This window comes from Astatotilapia calliptera, chromosome 7 (genome assembly GCF_900246225.1).
Source record: "Astatotilapia calliptera chromosome 7, fAstCal1.2, whole genome shotgun sequence".
Lineage (NCBI taxonomy): Eukaryota > Metazoa > Chordata > Actinopteri > Cichliformes > Cichlidae > Astatotilapia > Astatotilapia calliptera.
Window position 1 is genome coordinate 50,409,655 of NC_039308.1, and position 23,828 is coordinate 50,433,482.

General features: G+C 41.3%; 1 protein-coding gene across 1 annotated transcript; it reads right to left on the reverse strand.

The window, feature by feature from the left end:
* Positions 1 to 111: 111 nt before the first annotated feature.
* Positions 112 to 23,325, reverse strand: LOC113026511 (periphilin-1). Its single transcript, XM_026175382.1, has 10 exons — positions 23,136 to 23,325; positions 22,867 to 22,932; positions 13,575 to 13,651; positions 13,070 to 13,300; positions 12,885 to 12,946; positions 9,614 to 9,670; positions 9,044 to 9,207; positions 6,883 to 6,959; positions 6,027 to 6,161; positions 112 to 936 (listed from the first exon to the last, which is right to left on the reverse strand). Coding segments are annotated over exons 2-10 (999 nt in total). The 5' UTR covers positions 22,868 to 22,932; positions 23,136 to 23,325; the 3' UTR covers positions 112 to 741.
* Positions 23,326 to 23,828: the final 503 nt, after the last annotated feature.

The window sequence follows — 23,828 nt, forward strand, 5'->3', positions numbered from 1 at the left end:
ACATTTAATTGATGTACTGTAATTGATGTAAACAAGGAAATACGAGACATCATTTATTTACAGGTCTCACATTTTATTTGCAAAAGTTTTAACTGCAAAGCAAAAAGATATTCACAAGCAGAAAAAAAGAAAATAAATGCATATCCTAAAAAATGCACTCTCCTGCACCAGTAAAACACATCATGAACTTGGACCCTTTGATAACTGGTGGATAATGCTTGTTTTTGTGTTGGTCTTAGCTGCCCTAAAGGTAAAAATCATTCTATGTGCTACATTTCATGATTTCTTATTTTTTTTAAATTTCCTTATCAGAAGATTTTAGCAGTAATGTTAACCAAGCTTCCAGCTGGTGTAAATGATGACATGTTTAGCTTTACATCAATTATAAATGCAATAACATTTTATGTTTCTGACAACACAATTCATGGTAAAAAAAAAAAAAAAAGCACTAAGTTATATGTCAGTTCACAAACTTGATTTTGACCCAAAATGCAATAGGCATTTCAGTCATTCAGTCTAGTTTTAAACATTTCTATCACAATGATCCTGTTTGCACATAATACTGTACATGAGTGTTTTGTGTAGATAAATTGCCAGTACTGTTCTTTGAAGAACACAGTAAAAATATAAAATAGTTAAACACTTTAGATAAACTTTGCACATGGAACATTTTTCCACTTTTTTCAAATGGAAAGTGTTGAAACTCTATTCTATCTCCTCTTTGTTTTAGTGATGTGCGGCTTACGCTTTGGTGTCCGGCTGCTCTATTACTTCATCCAGCTCCTTCACAAAGTTCCTAAGAGCATCTAGGCAACGCTGTTTGATCTCCAGCAGGTTTTTGTCTAGTGGCGCTTGCAGCATTTTATCCAAGCTGGGCTCTTTTTCCACCAGCATATTCACCACCGTGCGAAACGTCTCACAGTCCTGTCTGTAATGCTGTAAACAAAACAATCACATCAAGAATGTCATTATGTATGCAATATCATAACACAACGAATAAAAAACAAAACAAAATCAAAGCCACATTATAAAGACATAATAAATTGTTCTATTTGAATGTTATAACTGTGCCCTTATCTTAAAGGGCTGATTTGTGAGAAGGATAGCTGCAAGAATGAAAAGAAAGTCTAAAAGGCAGAAGTGAATCCTGTTCTGATCTGAAACAGTGGCACTAAGAAGGAAGCTGAGCTGAGGTGGTAGAGTTGAAGATGCTCAGGTTTATACTGAGAGAGACCAGGATGGACAGGATTAGAAATATCAGAGGGACAGCTCAGGTCGAGCAGCTTGGAGACAAAATAGAGGCACAAGTCTGGTTTGAGCAAGTGAGGAGGAGGCATAGTGGATATATTGTGCAAAGGATGTTGAATATGGAGTTGCCAAGAAGGAGGAAAAGAGGAAGGTTTATAGATGTAATGAAGGAGGACATGTGGAAGGGTTGATGTGACAGAAGAGGATGCTAGCAATAGAATGAGATTGAGACAGTTTTTTGCTGTGGTGAGTAGTAAAAAAAAGAATATTATAGTCTTTGATTCTTTTTTTTCTCGTTGCCTCTTCAAAATAAAATCTTGAGTCTTTTGGCTTTAAAAGCAACGGATCTTTTTTTTTTTTTTTCAAATTACAAGAAAAGCAAAGGATGTCGTTTGGATGTGTAGTTACACAATGAAATCAATGAGAACTAAGCAGCAGCATTCTTTCACACCACATTGCAACAAGCTCTCATGTCCCATAGAGATTTTACTGCCAACCCAAAAGCTATTAAGTTCTTTATTGGAGTCCCAGGTGCACGCTGACAACATCTTTATCACCTGAGGGAAAATGGCAAAATGCAAGGCCCTTCACTGACTCTGCACAGAGGTTTAGGGCTACACCAGCCTGTTAAGGAGGACTATGGGACATCAGAGTCTTCCAGAGTTCAGCCGCAATCACATCTACAATCACGGTCACTGGAGAACTTGAAACAGCCACTCTGCAGGTGATCAAGCAGCAAATATATATCAAAATACAGCCAGTGCAAAAAAAAAAAAAAAATTATATCATTTCCAGCTCGTTTTCAATTTTTTTGGTTATCTCAACTATTGATAACAACTTGATCAAACAGAAGACAGTCCTTGCTCAGTTTTGCACATGTCTGGAGACGTGACCTCTTTAAAGTAATGACTTATTAAACAGTCTCAGCATCCTTATGTTAGAAGTACTACTTATCTGTGTCATGTTCAGACCACAAAGCCATTTTAGGACTGTGGGGTGTGCAGGCATTAGTTGCTGAACTAAAATTAGCCAACTGTATCTCATCTACTATTATCAGTCTGTTAAAATACAATAAAACACACACCATCAGCTTTGCTAACTTTGAAAAGAAAAAATGCTGCCTGTCAACTTAAATCAGTGTCCGTGCTTAAACAGAAAGTGAGGTTAACCGGTTAAACACTATATTCCAGGGTTCTGTCAGTGCTGGGGAAATTAAAAACCACAGCTGCTGTTTCTTTGCCTAGATACATATCATGTAATGTCAGGCTAACTCAAAATTGTGTATCCATCAGTCTGAAGCATTTAGAAATTTACTGCCATAACCTAACCTTACCCGCTGAGAACTTACCGTAATAAAAGTTATGTGTCTCCAATATGTAATTTGCTAAATCGTTTAACTGTCATTATTGTAAATCTAGAATATTTAAAAAATATAAATTTACCACAGTCAAAATCTGAGAGGGAGTTGAGCCAGGTGGGGCTTTAAACACGCGGAAAAGGTCAAAGAAACAAGAATAACATTCACTCCTGAACAATATGGATGGAAACAGATCACCACATGGGAGCCATTTACTGTGTTTTCAAGCAAAAGAGGCTACTGAGCGAACCTGTTAGAGAGGGGAAAAAATCCCAGGCGCTGGGTCTGGTTAAAACGTTATGTGAAAATGAACGGTCTTCATTGTATGCTGTTCTTGATAATTACAATTAAGTTAAAAAAACTGCCTACAGCCTCTTTAGTTATCCTTTTTATATCATTCCTCTCTCACTTCACAGCTGAACCAGCCACAGCATGTTCAGATGCCTAATACTCGCTTATTTGTTCATTCTCGCATCTTTAACACACCTTCTTCGCTTTAGACCATTTGAAACAAGGTTAAAGGAAAAATTAATCAAATATTAGGTGAGTAAATAACTATTATGAATGAATGTTGATGCAATATAGGTTATTATCACTGTATTTCAATATGCATTGTACACATACACACAAAGGGAAGGCTGTTTAGAATGAATCTGACAGAAATATCCCAGACTGTGGGAGATGTTTGGACTGCGGCGGATGTCTTAATGTCTGCAGATCATGTCATGTGAAATTTGCAACCCCACATAATGATAGACTTCAACCCGACCACAAGGAAGTGAGCGACTCACGACACGTGTGGCCACTAAGCTGAGGGTCAGCTTCATACAGCAACGCGTGGGCCCCTTTTCTCTGTCGACCTACAAAACCATTTGTCCTTCTAACAGTTGCAACTATTTTCTACTAACAAATTTATCTCCTAAGAAAAGATCTGTCCTCCTTGAACATTTGCACAAAGTAAAAATCATTTAGAAAAAAAGCCTGGTCCAAATGTGAGAGGAAACATGGGCTAAGTGAGACACAAACATGTGGTATAATGCCCAACGCACCAATCCCACCCCTTTAATCGCCTTCGGATTGATTTTGTTTGCCATCTTTCAAAACAAAGCCATGTCTGAGCTCTTCCCAAGTTACAGCCTTTCGTGGCAGTAATTACATTTTCACTTCATTATATCCCACAGACACTGTTTTCATGCTTGAAAGAATCAAAACAGACTTGAGAATGCTTCATTTGCTTCATTTTTCTGAAGGATTAACAACCGATGTATATGTACAACATACTGAACAACTGTGGGGAGACTATTATTTCTATAAGAAATGTTTCTATTTCGCATGAACTAATAGGAAGTGTGTTTCTGACCTCAGCATGCTCTTAATGTTGTGAGTAAAGGTTGCGGTGAGGTTCTGCCTAAGTTCCTTCTCTGGAGTGGGCGCTATGGGCTGATTTTTAAGCCTGATACTACGGGCCCACACAGGACGGACCGGAGCCCCAGGAGAAATGGCAACACTAGGGGCCTTAAGGAGGAGCCTTAAAAAGCAGGCTTCTGCCCAAATCGGATGTTTGTGGAGGTCCAGATTGTGAACATACAGACAGGAGTGTGCAGTGGAATAGTGTGTGGGGGCTGGGAAGTAAAGGCTTTGAGTGAAATTATACATACGGCTCTCACATGGATGTTTAGTGAGGCTCTGTTCAAATGAGCACTGATGCAGGCAGGGGTCCTGCATAATAAGGGAAGTAGGGTAATGACTTGAGGGCTGGTACACATTAGGGGAAATTAAAAGAGCCATTTTAATCACTCAAGCTGCAAACCGGACCTCTCAATGGAGGGGCTAATAGTTGAAATGGATATGTTTCATTTGGGCTGATTGAGATGATGAATGTACTTCTAGGGAAAATCACTCCCAGGCACTTAGCTTTGGTGTGATATTGAAATATGGATGTTTTCTAAGTTTCTACTCTGTTGTTGTTATTTTACATGTTCAGACTTGTTCTGTGGTCACTTTAAAGAATAATAAACTGATCCTCTGCCCATCCGTTGCAACAGAAAAAAAAGAGAAGGAGTTATGCACTTTTAACTTAATGTTCACACACTCAGACTCTGATGGATGCAACTTGGTGTCCAGTATTTTGCTCAAGGATACTTCGACATGGAGGTTGGAGAATCCAGGGTTCGAACCACCAACCTTCTGAGAAGCACATTACCCACTCTACCTCCCAGGCCATCGCCTCCCTATGATGGCTTCAGACAGTATGTTATGGGATGCAATGAGTCACTGCATTAAATCTGTCTGTGACTGAATGAGCCTCATGCAGGGATGTCCACAAATGATTAAAACTTGTAGGAAAAAAAGCTCATTTTGAAACGACAAACATTTTTATAAAAAGAACACATTTTTTTAACCAGTGTATTGACTCAGTGGCCCGTCTCTGCTTGCTACCTGATCGGCTCATTTCGGCATTCCTTCAGAGTGACCGAGCACTATGTGGTTTTGACTGCGCCTGTGGCAGATGTTACAGTAAAGGCGCAGTTGAGGTTGCTGCCTCTCACCACGTCTTTAAATGGCAGGGTAAGCATGTGTGTGCTAATGCCAAGAGATGTACCACACTGTGTGTGGGCCGCCTGCATCCTGCAGGGCAATTCCTGCACTGCTTTAACTGGAATAGATAAGTAGTACTGTAGTGTAAAGTGATGAAGGGGATGGAAAAAGTGCAACTCCAAATAGCAGGCCGCGAGAGGCATCGCAAACTGAGGTGCTAAGCATTTTTCTGCTTACTCATCCTCTTTTTCTACAAGAAAAATATGATTCTCACATATAAGCTACAACAATCCGAGGCATAGCTTGTACTTATTGCTCCATGACTTACAGTGATACATAAAGTCAAGCATAAAGTCACTCAAACATGTACAGCAACAGGCCACCACACATTGAGGTGAACCTATTAGCACGTCCCAGCTAAAAAAAGTGGTTCAATACGTTTGGTATTTAATAACTTAAGACATCAGCTTAGTTTCTTTCCTGAACCTGTGCCTATGTCCTCTGTAACTGGCTGATCTGAGTGGTGTATAAGTCAGTCATGAGTTGGCTTTAAAAAAAGTGAGAGAAACGAGTTACAGTGAGGCGAGTCTGAAGGTTTCACTGGCCAACAGGCGGTTCAGTACCCTGAAACAATACGCAATTAAGCTAATTTCTCTATTTCCTGTAAAATCTCAGAAATATAATCTCACCCTTTTAAGGTCAAAAAGATTTTAGTTGATGTCGTATTAAAGACCCAGTGATATGATGAATGAATAATGAAGGGTCAGCCTGAGCAAAGAGCCATATAGGTAGTTGTGGTTACCCTTAGTTACATTATCCAAAGCAACATATAAAGTAAAGTGAATTCACAGAAGGTAGACAGTTTCATGGAGGAAATTACTACCGTCTCAATTTCCAGAGCCTTCGCCTTAATGGCCTCCAACCGGCGAGCCTTGATGTCCTGCTCTGGTGTCAGCTTTGGCTCCATGCTGGCAGCCGCCGCCTCTTCCGACTCCGCTGCAGATGCTGAAGTTTTTTCCTGGCGGGCCAAAGGTTAAGGGGTTAGAGCCGAGGGCACCGCGTTTAGAAACTGGCTCTGATTTCAAAGTCTTTCAAATGGAGACAACTTTGCTCTCTTACAGGTGTTGAGTTCTTGTTTTCGTGTGTGTCTAATTATGCATGCCACATGTCAACAGTAAACAGAAATGAGGTTACCAGACAGGGTATATCGCTCTGATTACAGAGATAACCTAAAGGAAACCCAACCTTAATGTCCGTGAACCAAAGAGCAAATTTTGCTTATTATTTTTACAGTAACATGCTGATGGAGCTGCCAGATTTTTGCACAATATGTTTCACCCATAATAATCCAGATGCACACTTTTTGAGTTTTCTGTTAACTGAATTGAAATCTATTACTAAAATCATCATTTATATATTCTTTATCCTCCTTATCTGAGTAATGCATCCTTAAGATTGATAGGTTTCATTAACGCATTCACAGAACTTTTATTTGGCTCAATGTCCAAGATAAACCAAAAGAATATGTAGATCGTAATGGATATAAATTGTGAAGGATTACAGCCCCGAATGCAAATATTTTCCTCTTCTGTATTTGCAATGCAATAGTACAAGTGATATTCTGTAACATCTTCTCATAGCTTGCGTTACCTGCACTTTTTCCAGCTGTTACCACATTTGTCAGTGCATTCAGTTTAAGAGCACAACTATTTGAATCTTCTCAAAAATGTTTCTTTTACCTTTGAAGAGGCTGAACTGTGAGGGGACCCTTCCACAGAGCTGCTGGGAGTGTGGCTTGTCACCAGATTGGGTTTATCTGCAGAGAAAAGTAAAATTAGAGTAAGAAAATAAGCAGATAAGCATCCTGAGATAACTATCATACATCTGACTAATGTTACACAGAGGGACCCAAAAAATACACGTTAGTACCCATAAATACATGATTTAAAATCTGGTTTTTGTTGTTGTTTAGTCTTCTTTTTCTAAAGACACCAAACTCTCCCTACTATAATGCCCAATAATGGTAAAACACCACAAAATATTTTTAAAAGATATCCTGGAGGAAAATTTGTTTTTACAGTGAGACATGAGACAGTACCTCACTTATCACAGTGAACAATTTACCACAGCCTTATGAAGCAGCTGAAAAGTATAAGTCACAGTTTTTTTAATACTCCCTTGTTGGAGCCTCCTACACAATAGTGGTCATGGAGTTCAGCTGTGCCTAAACTGAAATATTGCCGTCTTTGGCTCCAGTGTGTCTAGAAAAAAAAACAACAAAAAAACAAATAGAAGCTAGCTGTTTATTTTAATGAAGGATACTTCTCATTTTGATTTAATTGATCTGAGATGAAAGCTAATTGGTGTTTTGCTGTGGGACTATGGAGTCTCCAGATGGCACCAACTTTCGCCGCAAAAAGGTTAGATACTGCGATAATGTTGCTCAGAGCAAACAGAAAAACTACAGTGTGAAAGTCAAGCACTTATAATAATAATGAACCATGTTAAGTGCAGAGCTAGTTATAACAGCCTAAAGCTATTGTGGGCTATTACACACTCTTACATGAGCGCCAGTCTGCCATAATCCATATGCAGTTTAATGTTATAACTGCTCATATAAAAACACAGCACAAACATTCATGTAATGGAAGTAGTTTAATGCAGAATAGTTCTCATTTTTAGACTCACAGCCAAATGCTACATAAAGTAAGTGTACTTGTATTGCTAATTTCAGAATGTGAGAAAATTTGTTATATGTACCTGACAACAATTGACTGTAAAAATGTACTTGAACTAAACCTTTTGTGTTCATGACAAAGCCCAGTGTGCCCTATAATCAAACACACTTTTTGAGTACTTTGCTGTGCTGCTCTAATTAACATCCCAGATGGTAGTGGAGCAGGGAGGTGCATCTGTTTTCTCACTGTTTTATTACATTTTCAAAGGGCTGTAGAACATGAAGCTCAGCTTTTAACACATAAATACATTTAAGCCTCTCAGAAATCAAAGAAGTGGAGAAATTATTGTCCACACTTCTTGCTTTAAATTAATAACTCTGCTTGTGTCAGATCTCTTTAAAACATTCATAAATTTCACTGGCTCAGCACTGAAAATGATATTTCTGAAGCCTATAAAAGTCACAAAAGTGAAACTGAGTAAAATGACACACCCAGTGTGATTCTGAAGACAGTTTTAAGCTAGTGTATTTAATACATTCTGACTAAAAAAAGAGGTCAGGGTAGAGCCAAAGCCAAACCACCCCAAGCTAAGGGTACCCTTTTCCCAGCCTCTGAAAGTGTGTTTGGTGTTAGCCTAATTACCACCCTAACATTTTTCAGCACACCCTGACCCCACACATTACACACCACCTCTGAAAAACAGATGTTTCACCTGAAGCGGCTTAATTTGTTTAGACATTTTAATTATCTTTGTAAAATTGGGAGTGATTTCTAGTTTCACTTCAAAGGATATAACAGTTGCACAAAAAGTGCTGTATTAGGTAAGGCAACTTCACAACTCTCAACCTATCAATGGGCTTTTAGGTTTTTCTCATGCAAAATCAAAGAATGTGCTTTGTTATTAGATGTCCTACTATCTGCTGCCACACTGGGTCACACGAGCAAGTTCAACTTATAGGTCGAGGAGAAGAATTGATGTTGGACTATACACATAAAGTGGACTATGAGAAAGAGTTCAAATGCAAATGTGACGTTGAACAACCGGTGATCATCCATGTGAATATCAAGGTATTGTTTTCATAGACTGACCCTTGGTGACCAGTTCTCTCTACACACACTTCCTTTGGCATCTTTTAGCTAATCCCGCTGTGAATCTGTATGCGGGCATTATCAAAATCATTAAAATTAGCTATTTGGCATCCTCAGAGGATTTTACACTTACGCTTTTGCTGTCCCTGCTGATACGTGTAGCTTTTGTCCCCATCAGGTGAGAAGTTTTTGATGTTTGATCCGGAACGAAGAGGCGGCTGGCCTTCCCTTCTTCCAGGAGAGCGATCTCGCACAATAACTGTAGGCTGAGGGTTCCTGTACTCATCATGGTCCTTTCTATGGAGAGCAAACTAATGCCATAAATACTGGTGACCAAACAAACTGCTTACTGTATGCATAGAAAAGGATTACACAAAAGGCAAACTGGATTTCTCTTTATATAACTGATTGTAATGTATCCCACAAAGATATCCCAGATTGTGTTCATCTGGAAGTAGCACTTGGATAACAAAAAAGAAGCCACTTGGAAGAGTGACAAAATGTTTTTCCCACTGACAATGTTACATCCAGATGAACAGAATCGACTTTCTGTGGTTTCCTTATCTGAATAACTGAACATGCATCAAGACTGGATCGTAATTCATATTCCAAATTCAAGCTTTGTTTGCAAACAGTTAAGAGGATGTCAACACCCAGAAATGCACGTGAGGGCACTGACTTGGCTTTTCTGTCGCGCACTGACCTTTGAGTAGGGCCTCCCCGACCTCTGTTGCGAAAAGGGTGTCCTCGACCACTCTTTCTAAGACAGAACACAACAGGAAAAAAGGCAGATTTAAGCACTAGCAAATGAAGCAGTTTAGTTAGAAGCACATTTAACGTAATCTATGAAAGTTGAGTTCAAAATGCTGTTTTAGTTACGATTGCTGGTATTAAAAACAAATGTGCAGGTTATGCATCAGTGACTCCGTCAGATTGGTGATGGAAGCAGGAAAACTAATGAAAAAGACTTGAAAGACTCCGTGGGGTACTGATAAATTTCTGGAACTAAGGCAATCTTCCACTTTGGCAAAAGCAACTGTTGGCTGGAAAATGGACTGATTATGGTCTTCCCTCACTATGATCTGTCCTCAATTTCATGCAGCCTGTAGCTACGGTAAGAACGCACTGACACTAAATCTGTTCTTTATTTACCATTAAATACAATTTCGGAGCATTTTTGCAACATTTGATAGCCCCAGCATAATTAAATCACCATAGTTCCTTACACATCGACTTCACAATTCTCCAAACTCAAAGCTTGTGTTCAAATAACCTCCAGAACAATTTAAAGGCACCTGGCTGTCACGACCTCTGCTTGAACCCAATCCTCATCTCAAACAAAAAGCAGGTCTAACAAGGGCTCAAACTTTTACGACTCATGGCCTGTTTGAAGTAGCAGACTTAGCATGCCATTTGCCAAACACTGTCATTTTATGCCGTCCAAAACAAACATTAAAGGTAGAAAAAAGCTTGTGTATCTTATTTAGAAGTCAGAAAACAACAAAAGAGAGTAAAGCGTTTCTCAGACATGCGTTCACAGACAAATGACATACATTCAAAGGTTCATGTCTGCACATGAGTGCTCTTCATTCTTATAGTCAAGAGTTAAATGTATAATTTCCAGTAAGTAATAATAGTAATTTGTATATTTATCCACGCAGGCAACTTTTAATTTAGAGAGCGACTAATTAGTGCCTGAGCTGTGTCTTTATTCCCCGTCTGCATGAGTCCTGCTCGGTCTTACGGAGCAAAGAGTACCTAGAGTTTATATCTTGTGCTGGGATTGTAAGAGTAATTTTACATTTGTCAGCTTGGCCTCGTTAGTAACCTTTACATAAAACGAATCTGACTTCCAGCTCTTTGGTAATGATGAAATGACTCAAAAAATGAGCTGTACCTTGGCAGAACAACCAGAAGCATAAACTTTCTCTAAACTAAACACTTCATTTACACAGTTCTGATTGTGGAGCAATATTACACCAGTGCTGCTGAGGAACTGACAGAACTCTTGGCTATGCATTGTGACACAAATAGGATCAATACTGAAATTTTTAGTCATTGCAATCTTTGTTTAAAATACCCTCCTTTTCTACTCACAGAAACACCTGACAGATCCAAAGTTCACATAAAGGCTCAGTAATTACACAAGCAAGTCAAATTAAATGGGCGTCTTTGTAATTTTACAGTTAAACAGTACAGAATTCCTTCTTTAGTTGTTGTGCAGTGGGTGAGACTGATATAAGTGGGGAATCTGGTAATTAACTGTGAAAATATTCACTTGATTTTAAAGTATTTTTTCATTAAACAAAAACTATAGATTTCGTTTAGAATTACACAGAAGGCAGGTTGTACTACATACTGTATGACCACTCTGTGCATTCTGGGTTTTTACAATTTTACCAAAATGCCTCATTTTAAAGTTCATCTACAATGTCACTGTCAGCATTTTACAAATTATGATAAATCTAACGTGGCAATCCAGCAGTGTCAGCATGAAAAAAACAGAAGGGGCAAATTTAAAAATGTGATATATGAGCTTACAATTTAAGCTGGCAAAATGCTTTTTTAATGCCAGGCATTCCTTCACAAGCTTTAAATAATATGCACCTAACAGAATTACTGCATCATACATATTCAAGATTAAATGACAACCTGAAATTATCTAATATTCATTTAGGAATATTAGGAACTTTAGGAAAATAAGGCCAGAAATTAAATAAGACCTGCTGCTCAGAGTGTCAGAGACATGTATGTGTATATGGGTGTGTGTTTGTGTGGGTGGGTGGGTGTTTAACTGTGGACAGAGTGTCCAGCTGTTTTTCCTCTCAGGGTGGGGTTGACTGACTTAGTGAGTAGACACTAGTGGCCTTTGTCCCCTTCTGTAGCCTGGTATGACTCCTTGAAAGTGAGGCTTGGGCCTATAAACTGGTGGTATGTCGAAGTGGCCAACGAGAAAAGAGTGTCTGCTGATGTAGCTGCTAAGAAACCACTTTTAAGGAAAAGCAATAAGCAGGAGAGATTTGTTTGGGCCAAGAAACACAAAGAAAGGACATTAGACCAGGGGAAATCTGTGCTTTAATCTTATAAGTCCAAATTTGAAATCTTTAGCTCTACCCACTTTGTCTTTGTGCGACGCAGAAAAGGTGAAGGGATGGTCTCTACATGCATGGTTTCCACCATGAAATATGGAAGAGGTGGTGTGATGGTGTGGGGGTACTTTGCTGACGACACTGATGGGGATTTATTCAAAACTGAAGGTACACTGAACCAGCACGGCTACTACAGGATCCTGCAGTAATATGCCATCCCATCCGGTTTACGTTTAGTTGGGCCATCATTTATTTTTCAACAGGACAATGACCCCAAACACACCTCCAAGCTGTGTAGGGCTGTTTGACCAAGTAGGAAAGTGATGGAGTATTGCACCAGATGTGCTGGCCTTCACAGTCACCTGACCTAAACCCCATCAAGATGGTTTGGGATGAGATGGACCGCAAAGTGAAGGCAAAAGGGCCAACAAGTGCTCAGCGTCTCTGGGAACTCCTTCAAGACTCTTCGAAAACCATTTCAGATGACTGCCTCATGAAGCTCATCGAGAGAATGCCAAGGGTGTGCAAAGCAGAAATCAACGCAAAGGGTGGCTATTTTCAAGAAACTTTTTTGATGCTTTTTGTTTACTGCATAATTCCATATGTGTTCATTCATAGTTTTGATCCCTTCAGTTAGAATCTCCAAAGTAAACAGTCATGTAAATAAAGAAAAACCATGAAATGAGAAGGTGTGTTCAAACTTTTGATTGAGCTTACTTTTTAAAAGACAGAACTCTGCCACCATCTAGTGGTCAATAGAATGGATTACACAAAGAATTCATCAGAGTTTAGATCTGACACAAAGTAATGAAGACGAAATATAAAAAGCAAAAATTGTTGACAAATTGAATACCTTAAAAAAAACAAAAAGAATGAACATACTACCTTGAGCTTAACTGATGCCTCAAATCATCTTTGCTATAACACTGCTGAGAATACGGTGCCTCCTGAAAAAAAGAAAAAAAAAATCACAATTTCAGTAACTTTAATGGCGAAAGGCCACAAATGCAGATTTAACACAACACAGATTCAGGTTTCTGAACCACACTTGCAAATCAAGTTTATCGTACACTTTGGTGGGGAGAGGAATTTCTACGGAAATTGCCCAAGTTGAGATTTTCATCAAAGCCTCGTTGATTGTTCGCTGGATAACTGCCGTCCTCAGAATAGCCTCTTCCATCATGGTAATCACGAGGACTTCCATACCATGGATCATCATTAAATCTTCTGTCTAATTCCACTCCCGGCCGTGGCATGTGGGACCTCTTTTCGACAATATTTACAACCCGCTGAACTGTCACCTGAAATAACAGCACAACACATTTGATATTTCAGAGCATACTATCCTTAATGCAGCATCAAATAGAATAAGAGAAACATGTCTAAAATTTCTGAGTGTCAAAAGACTTGGAAAGAACACTGACCTCCTAAAAAGTGGTCAAATACTCATCAACACATACATACTCTGTCTACAAGACTATAGTAATGATAACATCATAACACCAGAGATTCCTACTAATAAAATTCTTTTCACTAAATACAAATGAATTAGTCATGAAAAGCACATTCTCTCACCTCTCTTCCATCCACTGGTAAGAAGTGTTCTTCATATGCTTCTCTAATAAATGATTTTCGGCCATGTCGATATGCCACTGCAAAAAAACAACAACAAAAAAAAACATTTTAAAAAAGGGGATTAAATAGCTGTTTATCAATATAGACACTATTATAACATTGCTCTACAGTCAGCCAAAATAAAGACACCGTTTTAAAGAATGATCTTAATACATCAATGATCTCTCGTCATCACGGCCCTCACGGCCCCCCTCCTGGACCCCCTGCAGTTTGCATACAGAGCCAACAGGTCTGTAGACGACGCCATCAACATGGCCCTACACTTCATCCTGCAGCATCTGGACTCCCCAGGAACCTACGCCAGGATCCTGTTTGTGGACTTCAGCTCTGCCTTCAACACCATCCTTCCAGACCATCTCCGAGGTAGGGCTGAACGATATATCGCATTTGCGATAATATCGCGACATGATCAAGTGCAATTTTCTAACCGCAAAGGCTGCGATTATACTCTGGACATGTCCAAATTCATGGGCTGCATCCTCCTGAGGCCGCATTTGTAGACCGATTACGTCACAGCGACGTGCCGAAGGCTGTCCAAATTACTACCATATCCCAGAATTCATAGCGCGGCCCAGCCAAACTCCAGTTTCCAGCAATGGCGGCCGCTACTAAGTTTTAAAATTACTCATACTAATCTTTCTGGGTCACAAAATAAACTTTTAACATATTTTCAGGCGAGAAAGTAGTTGTGTAAACATCAAATATCTGCTCGGTTTATCAAGATATCCCATATTTGCAAAAGTGCTTCGACGTTTTCAGAGGCGTCTGCTACCCACCAGCTCGACAGCTAGCCGGGAGCTCGAGGGTTACTGATGCGGCCGAGAACGGCACAACTCCCGGCACATCATTTTCAGATCACCGCGGAGTTTTGCTGCTCGGGTTAAACGTAATATATAAGTCACTTAGACAACCTAAAAATGTTATTGTTGGGCTTTTTTCAGTGTTTTGTTTGTTCGTGAGTAAATCGGTTTGGCTGAGATTAAAGTTATTAGATTAGATAAAATAAAACTTTATTAATCCCCCGGGTGGGTTCCTCCTTGGTTTTCACACAGCTGACTAAACGTCAAACAGAAAACTTATTAAACAGAAGTATGAGACAGTCGAGAATTTACACCAGTGTCTGGTTATATTTTAGATAGCAAGAAGCAGACGGCCGAGTTTATTAAACTCCACCGAGACAGCGGTGACGCTAATCAGAACTAGCCTTCTGATTCAGAAGGCTAGACCGTCCAATTTCACGCCTTTAAACTTTAAAGGCGTGTTTGTGTGTGTGTTTATACAATTGCTATTATGTTTGCACTTTATGTGTAATGTTACTGACTGCAAAGATCAGTAAGATGTGTGCATTTTTTATTTATTAGTTTTATTTATTTAATATTATTTTTTAATTGAATGACTGTCTAGTAGTTCACAGATGTCGAAAAACTGAGTGTGGTAAAGCCACTGATTTTTTTTATGTATATTTCTGCAATCTGCACATTGTACTGACTTTCATTTTAATGTTTACACCAGGGTTCCTTGTCAGCACTTTATGCTCAGATGTTTGTAAGCTAAAAATAAACTATTGTGTATGTTCAAATATACTGTTGTGATTGAAGAAGTTAAATAAAAATGTCAGTCATCAATTCATGCATCACCTCATGTCATCATAACAGAGGTCTGTCTTCCAGGAAAGAACAGTTTAAAATTAATGTAATATAGTATTGGCCATACTATATGATGTATTGCTTGTCTTTGTTTAATAATACAGAAGACAAAGACCTTAAAAAATAATCGCATATCGCATCGCAATCGCAATATTGGGGCAAAAAATCGCAACTCCGCCCTACTCCGAGGCAAGCTTTCCCAGATGAATGTGCCTGATCCCATCTGCCGGTGGATCACTGACTTCCTGACGGACAGGAAGCAGCATGTGAGGCTGGGAAAGAATGTCTCGGACTCCCGGACCATCAGCACCGGCTCCCCTCAGGGCTGTGTTCTTTCTCCCCTGCTCTTCTCCCTGTATACTAACTGCTGCACCTCCACCCACCAGTCTGTCAAGCTAATCAAGTTTGCAGATGACACCACCGTTATTGGACTCATCTCGGACGGGGATGAGTCTGCCTACAGGAGGGAGGTTGAACGTCTGGTGTCCTGGTGCAGCCACAACAACCTGGTGCTGAATGCCCAGAAGACAGTGGAGATTATTGTGGACTTCAGGAAGCACACAGCTCCACCCCCCCCCCCCCCCCCCCCCCCCCATCATCCTGACTGACACCCCCATCACCTCTGTGGACTCATTCCACTTCCTGGGTACCACCATCACCCAGGACCTGAAGTGGGAGCCCACCATCACCTCCGTCATTAAGAAAGCCCAGCAGAGGATGTACTTCCTGAGGCAGCTGAAGAAATTCAACCTGCCAACACGGACGATGATGCAGTTCTACACTGCAATCATCGAGTCCATCCTCACCTCCTCCATCACCGTGTGGTACGCTGGAGCCACTATCAGGGACAAACAGAGACTGCAGCGTGTTGTGCGCTCTGCTGAGAAGGTGATTGGCTGCAGACTCCCATCTCTGCAGGACCTGTACACCTCCAGGACACTGCGGCGTGCAGCTCGGATCTCAGCTGACCCTTCTCACCCTGGACACAGTCTGTTTGACCTGCTCCCCTCAGGCAGGAGGCTCCGGTCCATTCGCACCAGAACCTCTCGCCACAAGAACAGTTTCTTCCCCTCTGCTGTGACACATGAACAGTAACCGTATGACTGTTCCCACCACTAACACATGACCCTACGCTGTGTTCACTGCATCATTCCATGTTTGGCACTGATCACCACCTGCACTCATGTATATATCATGTATATATCTATCTATCTACTTAGCACTTTTAATTCTTATTCTCATTTTTATTTTCATGTCTATTTAAGCTTAATTTATAACAGTATTTATAACAGTATGTTTGCACTGAAGCACCGCAGCAATTTCCTAATGTTGTAAACCCGCTCAACATTTGGCAATAAAACCCTTTCTGATTCTGATTCTGATCAGAGATATTCTACTCTTTATGTAAGGCAGGGGAAAAAAGGTTTGATGATTACACACACGATTCTTTCACTACTCCTCTTAAACTCAGGGAACCCAGCCTGTAGACAACCCTTATCAGGTAGTGTGATATGAACAGGATATAGAAAACTAAAATTTTAAATTTTACTTTCTGAGCCCCGTTTTGCTGTTAGACACGAACTTTTCGGGTCATTTATGTGTGTGACATTGGAAGGATGTCCAAGGGAAGGAGACAAACTGAGAAAAACCTTACTGCCGAGAGTTGTGCTAATGCTGGCGCAGCAGAGGATGCTAGTGCATTCCCCCCCCTCTTAATTTTTTTTTTTATGAGTCTGTTTGTTGTTGTTTTTTGTTTTGTTTTTTTCTCTGCATTTTGCATTATTGTATGCTTTGCATTCAAACCTTTGTCTAATAAAAAGACTTTTGATAGAAAAAAAAAGAAAACTGAAATGGATGCCTGATGATCTCTCAAACTATTCTAGCTAGAAAAACTAGACTAGAACAAAAACTTCACTTCATGGTGTTTTGTGAGTTCTCAAAAGTGATGTTCTTGGCACAGACATCATTTCAAGCAGACTCTACAATAGGGCTGGGCCATATTATACCGTTCACGGTAATACCGGTATAATGTTAGGCAACGATAGGAAAATGAAATATCGCGATAGAATGGGAGTAAAACGCGCATGCGCAGTGCCTTTGTTTTCATACGCACATGGCCGATTGTTGAGTGAAACAGATGAACCAGAATTGGTTTGTAAAAATGGTGCAACTTCCGTGATGTGGAACTGGTTTGGTGTTTGTCCGTCAGATACACGACAAAGCACATTTTTTTGCAGAACATGCAAGCGGCCGTTGTTATTGTCATATTTGTCGGACTAAGATGCTCTTAAATCTGGGAGTAATCTGGGTCCTAAACTCCGTATGCTTCAGGTCAAACAACACTGCAGCATCACTTAGAGTTAAAAACTGTCTAAATTCTTTCATCTTTAATAAAACGATCAGCATTGCTGCTTTACCAGGTGTAACTATGAAGTTTAACTTCCAGGCATCCATGAAAACTAAAGTTATTACATTTAACGGAGTTAGACGTTAGCAGGAAGCTAGCGGAAGTTAGCTCGCTAGTTTCGCTAGTTACCTAAGCATGATATAGCATGTTCTGACTGAGAGATTTCTGAAAAAATTCAAACGTACAGCTCTGCTATCACTTCCAACATAAATGAAGACAGGAAACTAAACAGCAGTGACGTTTGTAGGGTTACTGAAGTTGGGCTAGCTGGTATATAATGATGTGCTACGTGATCGCTAGCGACACAGCTATGTTAGCATAACATAAACAGTGAAGCTGGAGGATGAACACTAACACTTTTCCACTTATAAAAGTTAACGTGAAGGTTCTTCATGGTTAGAGACAAATGCAATCGCATGGCAGGATGTTGTAAACGGACCAAACTTCAGTCAGGAGAACAACTGAGATGATCCATCCACAATATGAGGTTAGTCATTAATAGACTGCAACAACATGGGAATAGAGCAGCTGCCAGAGAATTCAACATTAATGAATCAATGGTACAGAAGTGGAGGAAGCAAGAAGAATGAGTTTAATGAAACCAAGATGGCGCCGCGTATGGATGCCCTGGTGCTTCAGTGCGTTACTTTTGTTTTGATTTTGTGCATTTCTTCTGTGTCTGGGCACTCCTCTGGATACTCTTACACCAGAGAAGAGCTCCTTAACTGCAGGACTACAACGCCTGTGGATTTATTTCCAATATTTGTCGCATCTGCGGCAGATTTACTGCAGACTCTGATCAGGAAAGTGAGACGTCGAAAGAGAGGTAAGCGGGCCGGCGTACTCGTGCGTTTGAGGAGACGCGGACTGCGAACGGCCCTTCCTGGGATCTTCCTTTCTAATGTACGCTCACTCGGGAATAAGATAGACGAACTGGCCCTGATGAGAAGCATGAACAGAGACTTTGCCTCCTCCTGTGTCTTATGTTTTACGGAGTCAGTGAGAACATCCCGGACTGCGCGCTCAAGCTGGAGGGCTTTCATCTGCTGCGCGCGGACCGGCAGGCCGCTCTCTCCGGTAAAACCAAAGGTGGAGGTGTCTGCTTCTACATCAATAGTGGCTGGTGCACAGATGTAACAGTGATTGCTCAGCACTGCTCTCCCTCTCTGGAATACCTTTTTATTCACTGCAAACCGTTTTATTCTCCGCGGGAGTTTGCTTCATTCATCCTGGCCGCTGTTTACATCCCGCCAGACGCGGATGCGCAAGCAGCTCAGTGCGCACTCGCAGAGCAGATTCTCCACATGGAGCGGACATACCCGGACTCTCTCATCATTGCTCTTGGGGACTTTAACAAAGCCAATCTGAGCCATGAGCTTCCGAAATACAAGCAGTATATTAAATGCCCGACCAGAGAGGAGAGGACATTGGACCACTGCTACAGCACGATCAGCGGGGCCTATCGCGCGGTGCCCCGCGCTTCACTCGGACTTTCTGACCACGTGATGATCCACCTGATCCCCGCGTACAGACAGAGGCTGAAGCTCTCCAAACCTGTCGTGAGGACCAAAAAACTGTGGAGCAACGAGGCTGTGGAGGAGCTTCGCACGTGTTTGGAGACCACAGACTGGGACACAATGAAGGCTGCTTCTAACAGCTTGGACGAGTTTACGGACACTGTCACCTCCTATATCCACTTCTGTGAGGACAGCATTGTGCCATCACGCACCAGGGTGAGTTATAACAATGACAAACCCTGGTTTACTCCTAAACTCAAAAAGCTGTGGCTGGAAAAGAGAAAGGCGTTCAGAAGCGGAGACAGGGACTGCTACAGAGAGGCCAAGTACAGGTTCACTAAAGAAGTGGACATTGCTAAACATCAGCACTCTGAGAAGATGCAGCAGCAGATCTCAGAGAATGACTCGGCCTCTGTGTGGAAAGGTTTTAGGAATATCACCAACTACAAGCCTAAAACCCCCCACTCCACTGATGACTTGCTCTTAGCCAACACCCTTAACGACTTTTACTGCCGTTTTGACGAGCCATCAGGCAGCCTTCACACCTCCAACGGCCCCAACAATAGAGACACTTTGGACACTCATTCCCCCACCTCTCCCCCCTCCATAGAGCCATCACCACCTTCAAACTGTTCACCTGCAACACCCGCCTCCTCACCCCACACAAAAGAGGATTTCACACCACCTCCTCCCACCACAACTCTTCATATTCATGAAGCAGATGTGAGGAAGCAGTTTAGGAGTCTGAATGCTCGGAAAGCTCCCGGCCCAGACGGTGTGTCTCCTGCCACCCTCAGACACTGTGCAAACGAGCTGGCCCCAGTGTTTTCTGGCATTTTTAACTCCTCACTGCAGGCATGTCATGTGCCTGCCTGCTTCAAGTCCTCTACCATAATCCCTGTCCCCAAGAAACCTAGGATCACTGGACTAAATGACTACAGACCCGTGGCTCTGACATCTGTGGTCATGAAGTCATTTGAGCGCCTGGTTCTCTCCTATCTCAAGACCCTCACGGCCCCCCTTCTGGACCCCCTGCAGTTTGCATATAGAGCCAACAGGTCTGTAGACGACGCCATCAACATGGCCCTACACTTCATCCTGCAGCATCTGGACTCCCCAGGAACCTACGCCAGGATCCTGTTTGTGGACTTCAGCTCTGCCTTCAACACCATCCTTCCAGACCATCTCCGAGGCAAGCTTTCCCAGATGAATGTGCCTGATCCCATCTGCCGGTGGATCACTGACTTCCTGACGGACAGGAAGCAGCATGTGAGGCTGGGAAAGAATGTCTCGGACTCCCGGACCATCAGCACCGGCTCCCCTCAGGGCTGTGTTCTTTCTCCTCTGCTCTTCTCCCTGTACACCAACTGCTGCACCTCCACCCACCAGTCTGTCAAGCTAATCAAGTTCGCAGATGACACCACCGTTATTGGGCTCATCTCGGACGGGGATGAGTCTGCCTACAGGAGGGAGGTTGAACGTCTGGTGACCTGGTGCAGCCACAACAACCTGGTGCTGAATGCCCAGAAGACAGTGGAGATTATTGTGGACTTCAGGAAGCACACAGCCCCACTCCCCCCCATCATCCTGACTGACACCCCCATCACCTCTGTGGACTCATTCCGCTTCCTGGGTACCACCATCACCCAGGACCTGAAGTGGGAGCCCACCATCACCTCCGTCATCAAGAAAGCCCAGCAGAGGATGTACTTCCTGAGGCAGCTGAAGAAATTCAACCTGCCAACACGGACGATGATGCAGTTCTACACTGCAATCATCGAGTCCATCCTCACCTCCTCCATCACCGTGTGGTACGCTGGAGCCACTATCAGGGACAAACAGAGACTGCAGCGTGTTGTGCGCTCTGCTGAGAAGGTGATTGGCTGCAGACTCCCATCTCTGCAGGACCTGTACACCTCCAGGACACTGCGGCGTGCAGCCCGGATCTCAGCTGACCCTTCTCACCCTGGACACAGTCTGTTTGACCTGCTCCCCTCAGGCAGGAGGCTCCGGTCCATTCGCACCAGAACCTCTCGCCACAAGAACAGTTTCTTCCCCTCTGCTGTTGGACACATGAACAATAACCACATGACTGTCCCCGCCACTAACACATGACCCTACGCTGTGTCACTGCATCATTTCATGTTTGGCACTGATCACCACCTGCACTCATGCACATATCTTTCTACATAGCACTTTTAATTCTTATTCTTACTTTTATTTTATTTATTTTTTTCATGTCTATTTAAGAGCTATTTATGACACTGTTTGCACTGAAGCACCGCAGCAATTTCCTAATGTTGTAAACCTCAACATCTGGCAATAAACCCCATTCTGATTCTGATTCTTTAATAAAGTTTGATTTATCTGACTGCTTTGTTTCGCTTAATGTGCCTTATAATCCCGTGCACCTTATGGTCTGAAAAATACATACTGCACACTGCAGTTTAATGTTGCAAAGCACCTCTTTTTAACTTCAGTGGATATTATACATGGTTATGCTCAGGATATGTCAGCCCATTTCTACTGGAAATGCCTTTTGGTTAAACTTTCAGCAAGGAATTTGCATTTGCACTGTTACATTTTTATAAAGCTTTAATGTACATAAAAACCAGCTTCTTGTTTAAGTGAAAATAAATGGAAGGTTGTCTTTTTGCGCTAGTAATGTTGTGGAGTTGTATTTTGTCTCGCATCAATTATATCGTCGGTTATATCGTTATCGCAAATTTTCAAATATATATCGTGATAAATATTTTTGGCCATATCGCCCTGCTCTACTCTACAATATATGTCTGAAAACCACACATGTAAACATTTAGGGTAGTTATAGCTCAGGAGGCAGAGCGAGTCTTCTGCTAATCAAAACATTGGTGAAAATAGGCTTTAAAGTCTATACTGATTCATGCAAATGTTCATTGCTTATGGATTAGATTTTATGGTTTTGATGGCCAAAGGGATGACTTATCACATAATGAGAATTTGTGCTGAAGCCTGCAGCTGCCATGCACAAGTGTCTCTCTTGTCTTCTCTCTTGTCTTTTTTTTTTAAAGACTAGAGTGCTTAAATCCAGAGATCTGATGGCTTTAAATCACTACTTGATGTTTGGCAAAATCCCATCTCATCAAACTAGAGGAAATAACAAAGGCATGTAAGTTAACACAGGGTGGCACTGTAAGTACTCTGGGATAAAACCCCAAGCTCAGCTCGAGCCTTTTGTGTGTGGAGTTTGCCTGCTCCCCCTTTACACCGGTATCCTGCCACAGTCAAGTCATCTGTTGAGTTAGTTGGAGATTAGTAAATGTGGATCTTAGAGTGTTTTGTTATCTGTAAATCTGTGTTACTCCTATTATGCCTGGTGACCTGTTCAGAGTCTCCCCTGCCTCTCATCCTCTGTCAGCTGGGACAGGCTCCACCCACCAGTGAATTGGTCAAGGGTTTGATAAGAGTTTAAGAAAACGGATGAGGGTCTACACAGACAGAGACAAATGAATCCATCCTTGGAAACTTAAGAGATTGAGAAACGCATAACAATATATCGCAGTCTCAAATGAACTTGCTCAGGGCACTGAACACAGTAGAAGAGCCAAAAACGTTCCCTTATGAGCTCAGATCTGTATTATAATGTACCAGTAACGCACCGAAAAGTTAGTATATTTACTTACTACCAAAAGAATGTTTTTGGTTCTCCGTCTGGTATTCTCAAGATGTTTCAGTTGCGAATGATGAACCTGTAAGAAAGAAAAAAGTATTTGGGGAAAGCAAACCATGCGAGACCACATCATAAGGCCATTTCTGTTAAATACTAAATACGTGACTCTGCCAGTTTTTTGTATTATGCTGCTCTAAATCAAGGACATAGCTGTTTTATCTATGTTATTACCAATGCTAACTAGCTAAGCTAACACATGAGGCGAGGTCTTCAGAAACTCACCAAGTAGTGATTTCTATGTCTCTCACCGCGACGTCCACATTATAGAATCCTCCTATCGCAAAAAGGCTCCCATAAATAGATACAAATTATACGAAAGTCCAAACTATTCAAAAGTAAAACCAAAACAACCCCAGCAACACTGCAAAGCACCACCCTGCACTGATTCTTGTTTTCTATTTTGAACAAATTTAATAACAACGTTCATGCCATCTCATAGCGCCACCTAGCGCGCCGGAGTATACAAATCAGAATACAATTTACGTTATATACAGTATAATAAGCCTAGTCCTACATGATAACCGTCTTTAATGGTCATTGATTTGTTTTATTCTTAAACTCTCTGCAATGTTTAATAAGAAAAATCATTTAAGCTATATTTTTGACTAAAATAAGACTAAACCAAACTTGTGACTAAAGAGTGTTTACTTAAAATGATACTACCCTTCCTTGAGTTTAAAACAGCTCCTCTTCTTACAGTAACCTCCAAAATCTCATCCTTACCAAACTCTTATATTTGTTGTTGCAAATATAACCTTCAGGACCCTACTTTCAATTAACTCTTCATTTTCATTTCATTTTCGTTTCATTGTTTTTTGAAAAGGGTTGTAAGTGTAAATGTGGATAAGTTCTAATGTTCTCAAGAAAACAACTTTTGGGTTGTTGTTTTTTTAACTCTGAAAGAGGGGACAATGG